This window comes from Cantharellus anzutake (genome assembly GCF_015039405.1).
Source record: "Cantharellus anzutake strain C23 chromosome Unknown EI90scaffold_91, whole genome shotgun sequence".
Lineage (NCBI taxonomy): Eukaryota > Fungi > Basidiomycota > Agaricomycetes > Cantharellales > Hydnaceae > Cantharellus > Cantharellus anzutake.
Genome location: NW_024067041.1, coordinates 1 through 18,792, shown reverse-complemented (window position 1 = coordinate 18,792; position 18,792 = coordinate 1). Strand labels below are relative to the sequence as shown.

General features: G+C 48.2%; 5 protein-coding genes across 5 annotated transcripts; all 5 read right to left on the bottom strand.

The window, feature by feature from the left end:
• Positions 1–185: 185 nt before the first annotated feature.
• Positions 186–2,074, bottom strand: EI90DRAFT_2682160 (uncharacterized protein). Its single transcript, XM_039053456.1, has 3 exons — positions 2,055–2,074; positions 1,708–2,004; positions 186–1,642 (listed from the first exon to the last, which is right to left on the bottom strand). Coding segments are annotated over exons 2-3 (1,338 nt in total). The 5' UTR covers positions 1,710–2,004; positions 2,055–2,074; the 3' UTR covers positions 186–306.
• A 3,209-nt stretch (positions 2,075–5,283) lies between these two features.
• Positions 5,284–5,784, bottom strand: EI90DRAFT_3132651 (uncharacterized protein; the record flags this gene model as incomplete). The annotated part of the gene is made up of 2 exons (XM_039064490.1): positions 5,284–5,640; positions 5,686–5,784. The coding sequence occupies 2 exons, from the start codon at positions 5,782–5,784 to the stop codon at positions 5,284–5,286; spliced, it is 456 nt and encodes a 151-aa protein (XP_038909993.1).
• A 3,645-nt stretch (positions 5,785–9,429) lies between these two features.
• On the bottom strand, positions 9,430–11,067 carry EI90DRAFT_2681747 (uncharacterized protein). Its single transcript, XM_039053455.1, has 3 exons — positions 10,523–11,067; positions 9,791–10,459; positions 9,430–9,738 (listed from the first exon to the last, which is right to left on the bottom strand). The coding sequence occupies exons 1-3, from the start codon at positions 10,772–10,774 to the stop codon at positions 9,727–9,729; spliced, it is 933 nt and encodes a 310-aa protein (XP_038909992.1). The 5' UTR covers positions 10,775–11,067; the 3' UTR covers positions 9,430–9,726.
• Positions 11,068–11,461: 394 nt separating this feature from the next.
• On the bottom strand, positions 11,462–13,125 carry EI90DRAFT_3132649 (uncharacterized protein; the record flags this gene model as incomplete). Its single annotated transcript, XM_039064489.1, has 2 exons — positions 11,462–12,856; positions 12,919–13,125. 2 exons carry the CDS (start codon positions 13,123–13,125, stop codon positions 11,462–11,464), a joined length of 1,602 nt encoding a protein of 533 aa, XP_038909991.1.
• Positions 13,126–15,415: 2,290 nt separating this feature from the next.
• On the bottom strand, positions 15,416–17,046 carry EI90DRAFT_3132648 (uncharacterized protein; the record flags this gene model as incomplete). The annotated part of the gene is made up of 2 exons (XM_039064488.1): positions 15,416–16,795; positions 16,858–17,046. 2 exons carry the CDS (start codon positions 17,044–17,046, stop codon positions 15,416–15,418), a joined length of 1,569 nt encoding a protein of 522 aa, XP_038909990.1.
• Between the last annotated feature and the right edge of the window lie 1,746 nt (positions 17,047–18,792).

The window sequence follows — 18,792 nt, the reverse complement described above, 5'->3', positions numbered from 1 at the left end:
AGAATAATTGTACAGTAAGGAAAAGAACGGGCATGATACGTGCTTGAACACTCCCGGCCAGGCATCGCTTGTTGTGATAAATCCAATAAATCCGAGGGGACATCTTGGAAACTTTATGTTTTTTTTTTCTCCCCCATCCCCCAGGCGCCTGCGACAGTTCCGTTACTCCCCAAACTCCTCAAAGCCACCCATAAAGAACTCAAACGCTAGGGACTTATCTCATTATACCCTCTCCCGCGGTGAAGATCGGAGTTTCTTCCGTAACGCCTCCAATTCTGCATCCTTCTGTACCAATCAACTCTGAGACTAAGAGATGACCCGCCTCCTCAGCGTGCGCATAAACTCCGCAACGTTTCCCCATTCCTCCTCAGAATCCTCAAAACCATCGCAGAAATATCGCCCTTCCCAATTGAAATATTCATCGAAATGAATTGCCCGTGTCACGATCGTCGGTGCACGTCGAGCGTCCTGGAACAAAGCGCACAGATACGTTGCTACTGCGGGGCAATCCCGGACCCGAGACGGCAAGAAACCTAGTACAGAAAGTGGATGATTCGAAGGAAGGGGAGGGTCATCGAAGGAGAATTGAATATCCAAGATGTCCGTATTGATGTACAACGAAGCACGCCCAAGACGAGGGCATACGTTCGCGATTGACCGTATGACTTCCAGCGTTAGACTTGGAGGATCATCATTTATCGGGGGAGATACCGGGATTAAACCCAAATCTTCAAGGTTAGGCATCTTAGAACATAGATCCACCAAATCAGCATTATTAATGCTCTCAACGCCATCAGTATAGATCAGCAGTTGAGTAAGATCAGGTGGTAGAGGCAGTTTCAGTACAGGGAGGTCAAAACAAGGGGTCAGGATGGCCAATCCACGTAAGTCTTTACAAATTGTGACTATCTGGATTAATGACTGCTCTGTTGGCGAATGGTCCTCGGCGTCTGTCAGTAGCAGTCTGAGAAAACGCACCCCACTCAAAGGATAACACCCCAGAACCATCACTGCTAGCTGTGACGGGATACCCATCTCAATAGTGTGAAGAGAGGGAAATGGAGCATCTAACGTGGGGGGGCAGAAACCGTGCCAGGCCGAATCGAGGTCGAATCCCTCGGAGTAGGGTGAGCGGACCTCCTTTACGTTGGGGAGTTGGGCAATGCAAGTCCATACAGCTGGGGTCAAAAGGATTTTCCCGTGTGCAGTCAAGCAAACAATGTTAACCAGCGGCTTCAATGCGTTTACAAAGCACTCGTTGAGGGCTTCACTAAATCCTGAAGTTTCGCCGATGTGCAGACTGAGGGATGACAAGGAGGCACTGTGGTGACAAAGCGATCGAATGACTGGGAGACAGGTTGCATCCGTAGGGCCAAGGAAGGATAATGAGATCTTGGGAGGGCGCGCAGCAAGCCAAATCCCAGCGCTTCTGATCGCCCGTGATCCATAGAGATGGCAATCCAACGAAATGAGACGCGAGAAAAGAGGTGGATGCAAAAACTGCACTGCCAGGGTAAACTCGTCCATCAGCTCGGGATGGATGTAATGGTACACGTCCCCGATATTGACAATAATGGATTGAACACATTTTGCATAAAATTGGATTCTTGGTAGTGCCTCAAGATCCATTACCATAGGCAACCTCTACACATCAACGTAGATACTATTAATACTCACTCATACAAAAGATCACCACGAGACACTCACATGAAAAATGGTGTGAGGCTTGTCGACCCTCCCTAGCAGCCGAAGGAGAGGCAGTGGAGTGTCAAGTACTCGCCACAAGCATCGCAGAGCCGGGATCATCCACAATTTGCAAGTTCGTGCCGCTGACGCCAGAGTTGCGTTAGAGCAGCAGTCGAACAAAACCGTCAAGATATCCAAGAGCTGCAATGGTCGAGGTGTCACACCCACTTCAATGGTGCGTCTCATAGGCGGCATTCGTAAACAGGATTTAGTGATTTGGATTCAAGGTAGATCCTAAAAGGGGTGGTGGGTTGCTCACTGGACCGTAGCCTCAAGAGAGGTGTTACCTTGCTTGCAAGGTCACTTACCAACCCGGAATTCCTTAGCGTTTTTCCCACCTTGTTTATATTGTTTCCCTTTTTTCCCACCCTTCGCCCTTGCACGTGTGCTTTTCCACCATGTCACGTTGCTCCTTTTGTGACCAGCCAATACATCGATCCTCAACATTCCTTTTAGCGTGTCTATCCTCTTCTACATCTACGCGCCAATTCTACCATGTCCCGCCTTCTGTTACAAATTTCTCCCACTTGCCCCTAGTCTCCTTGTCCAACCGCTTATCTCCGCAGCGAGTACGTCACATGCAGGTTGTCAGAATAATTTCTCCTCAAAGTCTCGCAGAAGCCATATCGTATCCCTTCCTGAGCTTCGCGATAGCGCCATATATGCATTGAATAGTGTTAGCGCTCCCATTGGCAGTGGTGCTAGATCGATCATCACATGCTTATCCGTTTGTCCTTGAGCCCTGTAATCCGTGAACGCATAAGCTCCTGTCATTGGCAACTGTCGATGCTTCACCGTCCTTATTGCTCCGTCTTTTAGTGTGATACAGTAAATGCACTCCTCTGCAAATATCGCAACAACTCCCTTTTCCAGGTCCCGCCATGGTCGAGCTTGACAAGAATACATACTGGGAGGCGCCTCAACCTCGCTCTTGCTATACCCTGTGGGATCTCTGGCTCGCTTGGATGTAACAAGATCTCCATGATTGTACCACGCGCCCCATTTGCGATGTTTCGGTCTGTGTCCACATTTGTCGTCACCATCACCTTTCCTCCGAGTGCAACTTCGATCGTGTCCGGTAGTTTACTCCCATAATCACCCTTCTCTCCTCTGCGTGCTGGCTGAAGAGCACACGCCCACTTCTCCAAAAGACACAGCGGTCTGTTCTTGATAGTATCCTCCGCGGCGCAGATCAATAAAGTCTGCTTTGAATGGTGACAGTGTTCTGCTTATTCCACTCCGCCTGCACTCCCTGACGAGGCGCAGCTAAGCTGGCGCTATTCCAAGGTGATTTTGAAGAGTCCGTGGGCGGACATGGCTTCGAGGATAAAACTAATCTCTTTAACAGCTTTATATCGTCATCGCTCTTGCCATGCCTTGAATGCCGGAGAAGGTCTGCCCATGCAGGGTCCGTCACCCGCATTTGCTCCTTTAGAACGATTATTGCTTTATATAGCGCCGATCCTAAAGCGTCTTCCGCGCTGTCCCCTGCAACTGATGGCCAGCATAGCGGGGCTTTCTTTCCCCCTCTTACTGGAGGAAACCTCCACATAGGATCACATTTGAACCGCCGAACACTTCCTCCCTCCACGTGCCCCCCACCTCCCCCATTATTAGAACCAGAATTGTGGACAACTTCGCAAGAATCGTTCGAGAGATCATCAAACACTCATCAATGATTAGATATCGGCATGTTTTCCACCAATTAGCTTGCAACAATCGGGTACGATTCCAATGTACTATGTCCAGGTAATGGATTCTTGGGAGCGGAGTTTGGACTCGAAGGAAGCGTACAAGTAATCCCCCCATCCGAATATGAGAGCGCACTCCGAGCCACAGTACAAATGTCATTCACATGATCATGCCACCTAATTGGAGGACGCGAAAGACAATGCGCAACCTTCACTGCAAAGATAGGTGAAATTATCGTACTGAAAGAACCCGAGGCGTTCCCAAGTGGCCGTGCAGAGAACGACTCTCCAGCCAAACGTGCCTCAGGTCCTTCTTTCTCACCATCAATGGCGTAAATAGAATACGGTTGCACTGCCGTACCCCTTTTGATGTTGAGCACGCGCCTCTTGTTACTCTTGTTCTGTTGTATTTATGTATCACCACCACGCTCCTCTTTTCTTTTTTGATTTACAGCCGATTCCAAAAAAATCGGCCGTTTTGATTTCATCGAAAGAGATCTAGGGGCACTCATTCTCTGCCAGAAACGGCAACTTTTGAGCGCAAGGCAGCAAACCCAATGGTACCGTGGAATCCCCTCTAAAAAACATTGTGTTTGCGTACATGCCCTCAAAAACAAGTCCGAATTTTGTGTATCAACGTCACCAGACTTTTTGTTCATTGCACATGAGGGCTAAGCTATGCTCAGAGCATGGAAGGACTTGTATATACATGTGAGAAGTCCTCAAAACAAGTCCCAATCAAGCTCATCATCAGGCTTTTCTTCCTGACTGACTTCGCGCAATCCTTCATCAAACCCTTCATCTGAGTCTGAATCGATATGCATCACTGGAAGATGCGGCGCGCGCGTGTGTGTGGAGGGCTTGAATTTGAGGATAACGTGAGCGAGTCCGGAAACCCGAGCTTGCCATAGTGTCGCGCACGAGAGTGGGGATGCAGTGAGACCCCGGCGCTAAGCGGATCCATCCAAGTAAGGAAACCCCTTTCGTGGGGCGTGATCTGGCCAACTTTTTTAGGAAGGAAGAACCCTCCTAGATCTCTTTTGATGAAATCAAAATGGCCGATTTTTGGAATCGGCTGTAATATATTTAAAACCACGGTATGCATTCCTTGACCAAATGGTTAAAGCACCCAAATAAGATAGCAATTTTGGTATTTATACACAGATGGCTGCAGTAACATTAGGAAGCAAAATGTTGTCACAAGCAAGGTCATGGTGGCGAAGCAGCCATTTCCAGTGGTTTGATAACGTGACACAATTGCTTTTTTTTTGATCTCATTCTTTTTGGTAGAAAGTGTTGACATTCTGACATGCGCAAGCTCATTTGAAGGGAATACATCCACTAGAGCTTGCTTTGCTTGTTGGACTCTGCACCGTGTCACATGTGGTCAAATTGCAACAATACAGTGGACAAGAAAGGGTACAAGAAAATGAAGGGGCAGAGTCAAGCCCCAGGCAAACGAGAAAGGAGACACAACAAAAGGTGGAAGACAAGACAAAGGTTCTGTAAACAGCGAGATAATCTTTTAGTGAAGATCCATAGAGGTGACATAGGTACTTACAGAGTTTTTAACGGAATAACCGCTTGCTCTAGTAGTAAAGCTCAGTCTCACTATATGTGCGAGAACTATTATATTACCTAGTAGTAAAGCTATAAGGTAATATACAATGAGTTATAAGATATAAGAAAGAAAGAAAGATAACTAACCTCAGTCTCACTATATGCGCGAGAACTGAGGAAAAGGGAAACTAATTCAAAAGATTGAATATAGTTTGTGGACTTCGTGGATAAGTCCGAAATAACCAAAATAAGTAAGAAGAAAAGGTGTTGTGACCAAGTAGTCACGCTACCGCGGGAATGTGGCTGTCCGGGCGAGTTCCTCGCTCGGATGTAGGAATGTGGCTGTACGGAAACTCGTCCGGCCTCCCATAGCACACGGTTCCTCCAACAGTTTTTTCTTCGAAGGGGAGGAACCCAACAAAGAGACACCTGTAACTGGAGGATCTCCCTCACAAATGAAACTAATTCCGACGAGTTTGAAACCTGATTTGTCTAAGCCTGAACTTTTTTCCAAAAATAGTTCAAGGCTGCAGTCAGCAGCAACGACATCGCCCGGTTTCAGAGGTTCATCATACAAACTCATTTCTTTGTGATTGATGGAATATTCGTCAGAAGCGTCATGAATCCCTTTGAATGGGCCAGTCTTCAACAGCGTTAGTAAAGGTCAAAGTAGCCTTTGGCAACATACAGTAAGTGTCCAAACTGTGAGAGGCACGTAGTGATCTTCGATGGCCAGAGCATCATCAGCAAATGGTCCACATTCAGTTTGGCCACTTCTGGTGGACATATCCACCAGAAGTGGCCAAACTGCCCAAAGTGAAATAAACCAGGTCCCTCCAATTCAATTTCAGGACCAAACTTAATTGTTTTGAGCCATACAACTGTGGGAATTGTGCTTGGAGCCATTGAGTTTAGCCCTGAAATTGAATTGGAGGGACCTGGTTTATTTTGCTTTGGGCACTTTGGGCACTTTGGCCACTTCTGGTGGACATATCCAACAGAAGTGGCCAAACTGAACGTGGACCATTTGCTGAGTGATGCACCTTCTCCGTTGAAGCAGTTAGAAATGGCGCAGTCAAACTGGAATAGCCACCAGTCTGATCGGCAGGAAGACATTACATGTTCTTTTCTGTCAGGGATCGGCCCCTGACCCCGCTGTCAGGGCACCCAACCACACCCCAGAACCACCTTCCCAGACCTCCCCATTCCTACATACCTCTCACAACTTCAGCCCGCATGTGAGCCCGCGGGAAAAATCACGTGGGTTAAGGCGAGCAACTCGCCTTAACCCATGTGACACCTTTTCCGAGTTGCGGGAACATGCTCGGCTTCTACCCGGAGTCATGTTATGAACTGTACAGTACACTTCCTTTTTATAGTAGCCAAGCGGGGAATAGGGAAACTTACCCTTCTTCTCAACTCAATCCCCGCTTAGGCAAGTTGTAGTTACCCTCTGTAATACATGACAACTCAATCCCCGCTTAGTCCCTTCAGTGAGTTTGAGGAGCTAAGGACCGGGTCTAGCGCCCAACCACCTGGAACACCACACACACCTAGGCCTGAGGTCGGGCTGTCCCTGATCGAGGACCGAGCCCTGACATTTTCAGATTGAGTGTGCATGGTGCAAGAAAGCCAAAATCGAAGAGCTGGCATGAACCTGGTGCATGAAAGAGTACTTGATCATTGGCGAGTTTTTGATGGTCTCACGAATGCCATTTGCGCCAATATCAACAATTCTAGGTCTCATTCACCAGCATAATCATCCAGAGGAGACTTCAATGAAACCCTGGGAGGGAGTTAATGAAAAGAAGAAAGTGCAATGTCGCCAGATCACAATCGATTTGGCATATGCATTCACAGACTATTGGGCACAAAGACAGATGATTGAGTATTTGTGGGCAGACATTGGCACACCTAGGGGAGCATTGACACCATTCAATGTGTATGTGACACTATCACATGCAAGAGGGCGAGCGAACATCTGCTTGATATGTGACTTTAAAGATTCGTTGTTTACAACAACACCATGTGAAGTGCTAGAGGAGGAAGATAAGCAGTTAGAATGGCTTAACAGGAAAACCAAAGTCGAGTGGGAGCGGAAAAGGAGTGGGGAGTAATGGACAGTGTTGCACAAGACCGAGTCAAAGTCATGGGGGTCTGGGGTCTGAGCCAACGGAGTTAAAATGGACTAACGGATTTAACTACATGCGTTCTCGCCAATACTCCATCCTAGCTCCATCACTAGAAAGGTTGCTTTGCAACCATGACCTTGCTTCATGTGAAAATTTTTTGATCATAGTCACGAGTAGTGCTTGCTGGTATATTAATATTTGCATTCTTGTTGCACGATCTCTGTCAGTTCACAACGCTTAGTAGTGAATGATGGAACTGAGTTAACTCAGAGTAGTTAACAGACACAAAAAAAAGAACAGAATGTTGAGTTGAATCACAAAAAGGACATCGGAAAACAATGAGATGTCTGGTCTAAGATTTAGTGGTGAAGGTGGTTGGGACAAGTGATACATACCTTCTCACATTATTTCTGCCTTTTGGCATTTAATGGGAGAGAAAGATGGTCCAGAGAATTGCCGCTTGGAGGGAGAGCCACTCTCTGCATGGTCGCTGACAAGGGGGGTCCCTCAGAACAATTATCTCCACACAAAAGTCGCTTTCTTCCCGGCATTACTTCCTATCAAATGACATGCCAGCATGAAAGAAACTTGGACAGTTGCTCTGGGAAGAGCAGTCGCATACTCCGTAGGGGGAATGACACCTTGGATCCCCTCGTGGTATGCATGTAATGGATTCGTTCACCACCTTCACTCCTTGAACATGTTATCTCAGATGTGGATATTATCAGCTCACACACCAAGCAGATTAACGGAGCAAACCTGATTCGTTGTCGCTACCATCATCGCATCCATTCAGATTGGGTAGTCCAATTTTTACTTCGCAAGTCAATGTATGGTGTGCTGGGCTCCATTGGAGGCATGGTTCGAGATTTTAGGAGTCAGAAGGTCCCACAGATCGCGAGGAAACCTGACTATGGGTAAGCAATGCCTGATTCTCGTTGGTCACAACCGAGTGAGGATGGAACGGAGGTCAAATGTCAAAACATGTGATGTGTTCATAGGAATTTGCAATAGTTACATATTTCCCATGGCAATTATGACCTGGCAATGACCTTGCAAGCAAGGTAAATACAGATTGTAGTCTAGCGTGAGAACATTTATTTACATTGCATAAGGCTTTGAATATCGGGATTTCCCATCGAAAAGTCTGACTTGCATGGACCATGAGAGAGACTTGAGACCATTAAGTCAGACTCACGGACTTTGGTCTTTGGGACCATTTGGGACCAGGTCCATACAACACTGGTAATGGAAGGGAATTGTTATGTAGTGAAGATCAAAGAAAAAAGAAAGAGACCACATGGTAAAGAATGTAAAAGTAAAGCAAGGGGGACAAATAGACAAATATGTATAGTCGGCCAACACCGCAAAGCAGAAAGAAGAAAGAAAGGAAACGTGATGTGAGACACAAAAGAGGAAAGCGAATGACGTACAAAGCGTTACACAGAATGACCAAAAAGGAAATAACATCACGTAATTTCAGCGGTTTCAGTGTCAGAAATTTACTAATATCGGTACGTTGAGTGACTCTGGTGCAGAGTAACTGGTTGAGGAGCAATGCCCATGGGAAGCAGCATGAGAAATTTGAGTGGGTGTTTACTATAAATAAGGTCAAGGTATTTTGGCAAGTCCTGCGGGTGTGATCGATGGCAATGTTCAGCAAAGGGGGAGTCAAAAGCAGGTGTAATGGTGTGCGAAGGAAGGAGGTTTCGGATGTCGCAGCAGACGATACCGACAAAAATAATCAGGAAGAAAATGGGTACAATGTGTACTTCAACATTCCGGGCTGCGGCTTGGCACAAGGGAGAAACCTAAACTTCATGGTGTTCACCCCACATCTCCAGAGTACGTACAACAGTCCTGTTAATTACCAAACTCTTTATAACCTCCAAAAGAGAAAACTCGGACGCCAGGAACCCTCGGCGGCTAAGATCAGGATTTCTTCCGTAACGCTTCCAGTTCTGCATCCTTCTGTGCCAATCGACTTTGAAACGAAGGGATGACCCGCCTCCTCAGCGTGTCCATAAACCCCACAACGTCTCCCCATTCCACCTCAGAATCCTTGGAATCCCTGTAATATTGCCCTTCCCATTCGAAATGTTCATCGAAAGTAATTGCCTGTGTCGTGATCGTCGGTGCACGTCGAGCATCCCGGAACAAAGCACACAGATACGTTGCTACCTCGGAGCGATCCCGGACCCGAGATGGCGAGAAACCTAGTACAGAAAGTGGATGATTCGAAGGAAGGGGAGGGTCGTCGAAGGGGAATTGAACACCCGAGACGTCTGTATTGATGTACAGCGAAGCACGCCTAAGATGAGGGCATTCGTTCGCGATTGGCCGTATGGCTTCCAGTGTTAGACTTGGAAGGTCATGATTTCTATGGACATGTACCGGGAATAAACCCAATTCTTCAAGGTTGGGCATCTTTGAGCATAGATCCACCAAATCAGCATTGTTAATCCTCTCAATGCCTCCAGTGCAGACCAGCAGTTGGGTAAGATCAGGTGATAGAGGCAGTTTCAGTACAGGGAGATTGAAATAAGGGGTCAGGATGACCAATCCATGTAAGTCTTTACAAATTGTGACTATCTGGATTAACGACTGCTCTGTTGACGAATCAACCTCGGGGTCTGTCAGTAGCAGTCTGAGAAAACGCACGCCACTCAGAGGATAATACCCCAGAACGATTACTGCTAGCTGTGACGGGATAGCCATCTCGATAGTGTGAAGAGAGGGAAATGGAGTATCTAACGCGGGGGGGCCGAAATCATGCCAGGCCGAGTAGCGGAAGTCGAATCCCCGAGGGGAGGGTGAGCGGACCTCCTTTACGTTGGGGAGTTGGGCAATGCAAGTCCATACGGTCGGGGTTAAAAGGATTCCCCCGGTTGCAGTCAAGGAAACAATGTTAACCAGCGGCTTCAATGCGTTCACAAAGCACTCGTTGAGGGCTTCACGAAATCCTGAAGTTTCGCCGATGTACAGACTGAGGGATGTCAAGGAGGCACTGTGGTGACAAAGCGATCGAATGAGTGGGAGACAGGTTGCATCCGGAGGGCCACGGAAGGATAATGAGATCTTTGGAGAGCGCACAGCAAGCCAAATCCCAGCGCTTCTGATCGCCCGTGATCCATAGAGATAGCAATCCAAAGAAATGAGATGCGAGAAAAGATGTGGATGCAAAAACTGCACTGCCAGGGTAAACTCGTCCATCAGTTCGGGATGGATGTGATTGGACCAGTCCCCGATAACGACAGTAATGGATTGAACAAATTTTGCATAAAATTGGATTCTTGGTAGTGCCTCAAGATCCATTACCGTAGACAGCCTCTACACATCAACGTAGATACTATTCATACTCACCCATAGAAAATATCATCACGAGACACTCACATAAAAAAGGGAGTCAGCGTTGTCGACGCTCCCTAGTAGCCGAAGGAGAGGCACTGGAGTGTCAAGTACTCGCCACAAGCGTCGCAGAGCCGGGATCATCCATAATTTGCAAGTTCGTGCTGCTGACGCCAGAGTTGCGTTAGAGCAGCAGTCGAACAAAACCGTCAAGATGTCCAAGATCTGCAATGGTCGAGGCATCACACCCGTTTGGCCTTTCGCGAATGTGGTGTTGGTGCGTCTCATATGCGGCATTCTTTAGTGATTTGGATCCAAGGTTCACCCTAAAGGGGTGCTGGGGTTGTGTTCACTGGACCGTAGCCTCAAGGCTCATCCTTTGGGGACGAGAGGGCTCCACCACCCGGAAGCTTAGGCAGGTTATAACCCCGACGACAACACACCCGTATCCTCATGTACCCACTAGGCACCCGGATGGGATAGCCGCACTGCCACGTGATAACGAGGCCGTGGGGATTCTCCTCCTTAGGCAGGTTACCAGGTATGCGAAGCTCCACTTCTTTGATCTCATTCATTTTGTTAGGAGTGTTGACATTATAGGTATTCACATGCGCACTGGTATGCCCGTGGGAAGCAGCACGAGAAGTTTGTGTGTTTACTGTAAATGGGACTGAGGCGATGTTAGGCAAAGGGGGAACCAAAAGCAGGTGTAATGGTGTGTGAAGGAGGGGTGTTTCGGATGTCCGATACCAACAAAAAAATCGCACAGTGGGGAGAAAATGGGTACAACGTGTACTTGAACATTCCAGGCTCCGGCTTGGCGAAATAAATCCGAAGGAGAAACCTAAAAACTTCATGGTGTTCACCCCGCATCTCCAGAGTACGTGCAACAGTCCTGTTAATCACCAAACTCTTTATAGCCTCCAAAAGAAAGAACTCGGACGCCAGAAACCCACTTCATTATCCCTCCCCGGGCGGCTAAGATCAGGATTTCTTCCGTAACGCCTCCAATTCTGCACCCATCTGTTCCAATCGACTCCGGAAACAAGGGATGACTCGCCTCCTGAGCTTATCCATAAACTCCGAAACGCACTTCCATTCCTCCTCAGGATCGTGATGATGCGGCCCTCCCCAACTGAAATGTTGTTGGAAACTAACTCTTGGTGCCATGATCGTCGGTGCACGTCGAGCGTCCGGGAACACAGTACACAGATACGCTGCCACCTCGGAGCGATTCCGGACTGGGGAGGGCGCGAAGCATAGCGTAGAAAGTGGATGATTCGAAGGAAAAGGAGGATCGTCGAAGGAGAACTGAATACCCGAGACGTCCGTATTAATATACAACGAAGCGCGCTCGAGACGAGGGCATACGCCCGCAATTGACCGTATGACTTCCAGCGTCAGACCCGGAGGATCATCATTTCTGTCGACCTCTACCGGGATTAAACCCAATTCTTCAAGGTTGGGCATCTTAGAGCATAGATCTACCAAATCAGCATTGGTAATCGTCTCAACGTCATTGGTGCAGACCACCAAATAAGTGAGATTAGGCGATAGAGGCAGTTTCAGCACAGGGAGGCTGAAATCAGGGGCTACGAGGAGCAATCCATGTAAGCCTTTACATATTGTGACTATTTGGATTAGCGACTGCTCTGTTGGTGGATCGATCTCGTCGTCCGTCAGTAGCAGTCTGAGAAAACGTACGCCATCTAAGGGATAATACCCTAGAACGATTACCGCTAACTGAGACGGGACGGCCATCTCGATAGTGTGAAGAGATGGGAATGGAGTATCGAATGTGGAGGGTTCGAGACTATGCCAGGTCGAGGGATCGGGTGCGTCGGCGCCGGATTCCTCCTCGACGAACTTTGGTGAGTGGACTTCCTTTAAGTTGGGGAGTTGGGCAATGCAAGTCCATACGGTTGAGGTAAAAAGAATGCACTGGTCTGCAGTCAAGCAAGCGAGGTTGACCAGCGGCTTCAATGAGCTCACAAAGCATTCTTCGACGGCACCATTAGCTCGTGAGATCATGTCGATGTGCAGACTGAGGGATGTCAAGGAGGCGCCGTGATGGATGAGCGACCGAATGACTGAAGGACATTGAGAGTCAAGGAAAGAGAGTGAGATCTTGGGAGGGCATGTGACAAGCCAAGCGCAAGCAATCTGGATTGCCTGTGGCCCATTAGAGTAGCAATCCAAAGAGGTGAGATCCAAAGAGGTGAGATGCGGGAAAAGATGTGGATGCAAAAACTGCACCACCTGGGTAAACTCGCTCAGCAGCTTGAGATGAATGTCGCTACGGCGGCTAATACGAACGGAGATACACTGAACAAATTGTGCATAAAATTGGACTCTTGGTAGTGCGTCCAAATCCATACTCTACACATCAAAGTAGTTAGCGTTCATATTCACCCATGGCAATAGTACCACGAAACACTCACATTGGAAACATACCTACGGGTATCCCACCGATCAGTCTTCCCTAGCAGCAGAAGGAGAGGCAATGGAGTATCAAGCACTCGCCACAAGCGTTGCAGAGCCGGGATCCACCATAATTTACAAGTTTGCGCCGCTGACGCCAGAGTTGTATTAGGACAGCAATCAAACAGCACAGCCAAAATGTCCAAGAGCTGTAAGGCTCGGGGCATTGCGGGCGTTTGGCCCTCCAACGCAATGTTGTGGGGGTTGTCCATCCTGATGTAGTAGTTGGGGCATACACTCTATCTTGCGGGGGGCTCGACTCAAAACTTGATCAGAACTAGTACTTCAACCCTTCCGCCGCACATGGTAGCAAACTTGTAGGCAGGTTACCAGCCTCTATTGGAATAGAGCAAACTTGCCTAGGCGATCGCAATTCAGAAATGTGAACTCCACCTTCCTAATCCTGATTCTCGCTGACTCCGTAAGCGGGTCCCGTCAATCTTTGCGCCGTGCAAGAGGAGGCAAGTTCGGCTGAAAATAAGGATGGACCTGGTAACCTCCACTTTCGCGACCGCCCACGTGTGACGGTTCAGCCGTAACCGTTTGATCATGAACCAACCCCAACCCCAACCAACCAAACAAAACAACCAGAAACAACCCAACCCCCAACCAACGCTCCTGCACAATTTCTGTTCTCACTTCTGCCCATGTAGCTCTTGTTTTAGTCCTCATCATATAAGACGATAACCGGCACCTGAAGACGGACTCTTCAGCTGGTCAACACAGGTCACCTGCTTATTCTCATTCCTTTCTCGACTTCTTCTTGCTCGAGTTCTTGTCCGCGTTGCGTCTTGCTCCGGTTCTCACACCTAAGCGCTGCACGCCCTTGACAGTTTGACCAGCTCACCAACAACAATCCTTCCGGAGACCAGTCTTCCTGTCTTTCATGGATCTCGCGCAACCTCCATTCGTTTCTGCACCTGATGTCCCTTGGCCTGACACCACTCCTAGCGCTTATCTGACTCTGCCCACTCCAGATCTTGCTGAATATGCCGCAACAGCAATGGTGCAATGCCAGGTCTTGATGGCCGCCTTTCAAACCCATCTTCAAGTCCCTCTGTTCCCGCTCTCGTCCCCGCTCTCGTCCCCTCTCCTGTTCTCAGTTCCCGCTCCAGTTTCCCGCTCCAGTTTCCCGCTCCATTTCCAGTTCTCGCAAGTTTTCCGGCCCACTTAGCACCGGTGGTTGAGACAATGGGATCGCTGCCAAGTGGGTTATTGGGGCGACTCATTCTGAACCCTCGCTGTTACAAATCTTAACGTCGTATTTGGAAAGCACCTTGGAGGTTTCGATTATGTTGAGTTAGCACATCGGAAACCTCGCGCTCTCAGGCACAGTTATCAGAGAGGCTGCCGACTATACTGCCAAGCTAGTTCGAACGCTGTCGAAGCTGATTGCCAGCACTATTTTAGATCAATTATGTTGACGGACTGCACAATACGATCTAGACTTATTTAATTATTAACGTACCCACTGGATCGGTTATAACTTTGCTAGCTCAGACTTGACACACCCTGTCGGCTCCCCGTGAGTACGAGTTTGACTAACACAGTTTGTGCATTCTCCTTATTCCAATCTCACGATTCTCACACTATGGCTTCCTTTCGATTCAACCTCCCAACCATGCAGGTTGGACCTTCATGTGTACCTTTATGGTTTATATTTTGCCTCGTTAACGAACGACGATGGCACGTTTACGTTTAATTCATCATATTCTGTATGCCCCCAGCTGCGTTCAAGAGTATAGTCACCAAAACATGATTTGTACCGCGCGGCCCTAGGTCTACAATATTCCAATTCTGCTATTTCAGCCCATTCCATTGACTGCATGCGCAAACACAAGCTCCCGGATTGATGAATATCTCCGATTCGTTTTTTGATTTCCACCTGATGGTTCAGATGCTTGTTTGTACCGCTAAGGCTTTAATAAAGACCGAAGGTGAGCGGGCTTCCACTAGTGATTTAGTGGTTTGGAACCAAGGCAGACCCGAAAGGGGTACTGGACACCGTGACACAATCTTCAAGAGGACCTTGTGTAGCGGAGTTAGGTGTACGTATTCACCTACCCATTTCTTCGCAGTCTTTTTGGTGGAAGTGTCAACAAAAATAATATTGTAGGTATTCACATACATCCACTGGTTGTGGGAGAATACTTTGGCAAGTTCTGCGCGCGGGTGTGATCGATGAGTTACCGAGCTCGCGAGGCAATGCTGGGAAAAGGGGGAACAAGAATGACACAGTGAGAAAGAAAATGGGCATGAGCATTTCGGGCTCCAGCTCAGCGAAATAAATAAGAAGGAGAAACTTAAAAGCTTCATGGTGTTTCACCCCGCACTCCAAGAGTACCTACCACCATCAACTCCTGTTAAAACTCTTTATGGCCACCAAAAAAAAAAAAAAGAAAAAGAACTCGGACATCAGGAACCGCGCTTCAATTACACCTTCCCCGGCGGTGGAGACTAGGGTTTCTTCCGTAACGCCTCCAATTCTGTATCCTTCTGTTCCAATCGACTCCGGAAAAAAGGGACGACTCGCCTCCTGAGCGTATCCATAAACTCCTTGACACACTCCCATTCCCATTCCTCCTCAGGATCCTCACGAGCATCATGATACGGCCCATCCCAATCGAAATACTGAACAAAACTGACTCTTGGTGCCATGATCATCGGTGCACGTCGAGCGTCCGGGAACACAGTGCACAGATACGTTGCCACCTCGGAGCGATTCCGGACTGAAGATGGCACGAAGGATAGCGTAGAAAGTGGATGATTCGAAGGAAAAGGAGGGTCGTCGAAGGAGAATTGAATACCCGAAACGTCCGTATTAATATACAACGAAGCGCGCTCGAGACGAGGGCATACGCCCGCAATTGACCGTATGACTTCCAGCGTTAGTCCCGGAGGATCATCATTTCTGTCGACCTCTACCGGGATTAAACCCAATTCTTCAAGGTTGGGCATCTTAGAGCATAGATATACCAAATCAGCATTGGTAATCGTCTCGACGTCATTGGTGCAGACCGTCAAATGAGTGAGATTAGGCGATAGAGGCAGTTTCAGCACAGGGAGGCTAAAATCAGGGGCTACGAGGAGCAATCCATGTAAGCCTTTACATATTGTGACTATTTGGATTAGCGACTGCTCTGTTGGCGGATCGTTCTCGTCGTCCGTCAGTAGCAGTCTGAGAAAACGTACGCCATCTAAGGGATAATACCCTAGAACGATTGCCGCTAACTGAGACGGGACGGCCATCTCGATAGTGCGAAGGGATGGGAATGGAGTATCTAATGTGGAGGGTTCGAGACTATGCCAGGCTGAGGGATCGGGTGCGTCGGCGCCGGATTCCTCCTCGACGGATGGTGAGTGGACTTGCTCTAAGTTGGGGAGTTGGGCAATGCAAGTCCATACGGTTGGGGTAAAAAGAATTTGCCAGTTTGCAGTCAAGGATACAAGGTTAACCAGCAGCTTCAATACGTCCAATAAACAGTCTTTGACGGCACCATGAGATCGTGAGATTTCGTCGATGTGCAGACTGAGGGACGTCAAGGAGGCGCCGCGATGATGGAGGAATTGAATGACTGGAAGACAGGTGGCTCCCGGACAATTAAGGATAGAGAGTGAGATCTTGGGAGAGCATATCTCAAGCCAAGCGCAGGCACTCCGAGTTTCCTTTGGTCCATCGAGGAGGCAATTCAAAGAAATGAGATGCGGGAGAAGACGTGGATACAAAATCCGGGTAAACTCGTTGATCATGGCACCATGGTATTTAAGATGAATGGTGAGAGACTGAACGAATTGTGCATAAAATTGGACCCTTAACAGTTGCTGTAAATACGTGCTCTACACATCAAAGTAAATAGCGTTCATCTTCACCCATGGCAATAGTACCACGAAACACTCACAATGGAACACCTATCGACCTCCGGTAGCAGCTGAAGGAGAGGCGAAGGAGTATCAAGCACTCGCCACAAGCGTCGTAGAGCCGGGATCCACCACAATTTGCAAGTTTGTGCCGCTGAGGCCAGAGTTGTGTTAGGACAGCCATCAAACAGAACAGTCAAGATGTCCGAGTGCTGTAATGCTGGAGGCATTGCGGCCGTTTGGCTAGCGTGGTGCGTCTCATCGATGGGGTTGTCCATCCTGATTGTAGTAGTGTGGATCTGGGGCATACACTCTAGCTATAGAGGTTGGTAGGCATGGAGAGCTCCTCAAAACTTGCAACTTGCCCTCTTCCGCCGAAAACCGTGCACATGGCAGCAAACCTCGATGATATCAATTCAGAAATTTGAATTACTCACTCCTTGGTTGGATAGAGGTTTGCTGATTTGGTGTAGAATATAACTGGTGGACGCCGCCTAAGGGCACGCCACTCTCCTCACAACTGCCTTTCGACGTTTGGTTTTGGATTTATGGATATGTCTTCGTTCTTTGCGTTATCACTATTTCAGAACACTTTTCTCCTTCTGTCTTCAGTACATTCTTCACAACTGTGTTTCCCACGCAGAAGTCGTACGGAGACGACTGGGAGTTAGCTAACGGAGTTATAAGGGAGTGAATTATATTGTCATTGTCATAATGGGAAAAGAGGACCCTGTGCACCGCGTGGGGCCTAAATTTACAGGACCCGCTACGGAGTAGCGGGAATACCCATAATCATCGTTGCACATTTATGTAGTTGGGGCGCGCGGACACGATCTTACTGGCAGCGATTCTGGACTTGGAAGATCAGGAGGATCATCAAGGGAAAAACCAAATTAAAAACATGAAATAGCCATCAACATAAGTATCGCGAGACACCCGTTCACAACTGACCGTGTAACTCCTGCAGTCAATTCCACGGGGTTGCCGTGTTCAGTCCAATGGCGGGCGCGCTGGGGGAGACTGACCAAACAGCGACACTCGTGCATGTTGCCAAGGCATATATGCATGAGGGAGTGGTCCAAAGAAAGAGGCGGACGAAAGAAACTGCACTTCCCGCGCGTTTCGAATGGCAACATGAACGTTTTGGTTTTACTCAATTTCCGCAAATTCAGAATCTCCGCCTTTGTTCCTCTTCCTTTTTTTATTCTACTCAGCCGGCAACCCGCCTGATTGGCGCGACCTTCAGCGGGACCGCGAGCCCATCAGAGAATAAGGTTTTAGCTAGTAAATGATCCGCGCTTACATGCCTACAGTAATAAGTATGTAATTACATAGATCACCGCAATCATGAATGAGATTTCGTGAACTGTGTTGCACTCCAGGTCTTACTTAGCAGTGTGATAGCAGAGTGGGCCGAATTCATTGTTGCCCTGTGTACCTGAGAGGAAAATGAGTACGAAAACGTCGCATTGCCTGTACATAAATTAGGTGATCGAGACCCATCTTGGCAACTTACCAAGCTCATGTTTCTCATCAAAAAGTTGGCCGTTCCGATTCTAGCAAAAGAAATCCAAATGGAAGTCCCTGTGCATCAAAATCGCGCACATTTTGACGGCGAACCTCATTGTACCTTGAAACCCAGCGCAATATCAGTGCCCCATCGCACCCGCAAGCGGCAATCCATTTGCCTCAGCACGGGGTGTTAGAACGGACTCGTAACCCAGATGTAAGCTTGAAGCAGTACTTATGCATGGCGCTGGCCTCAAAAACGTGGACACAAGTATCCAGAAAAATAGGAAGTTGCCCAGGTGGTCCCACTGGAAAGAAGGATTATCATCCCCTCCCCACTTCTGGAGGCTGCCTCAGTCATCTCTCAAAAATTTCCGAAGTTAATCCGTAACTTTGCTTGCGCTTCGGTTTTACAGAGTTTGCTCATTTCCCAGCTCTAGGCCAGCAGTTGAGCACGACGATCAACT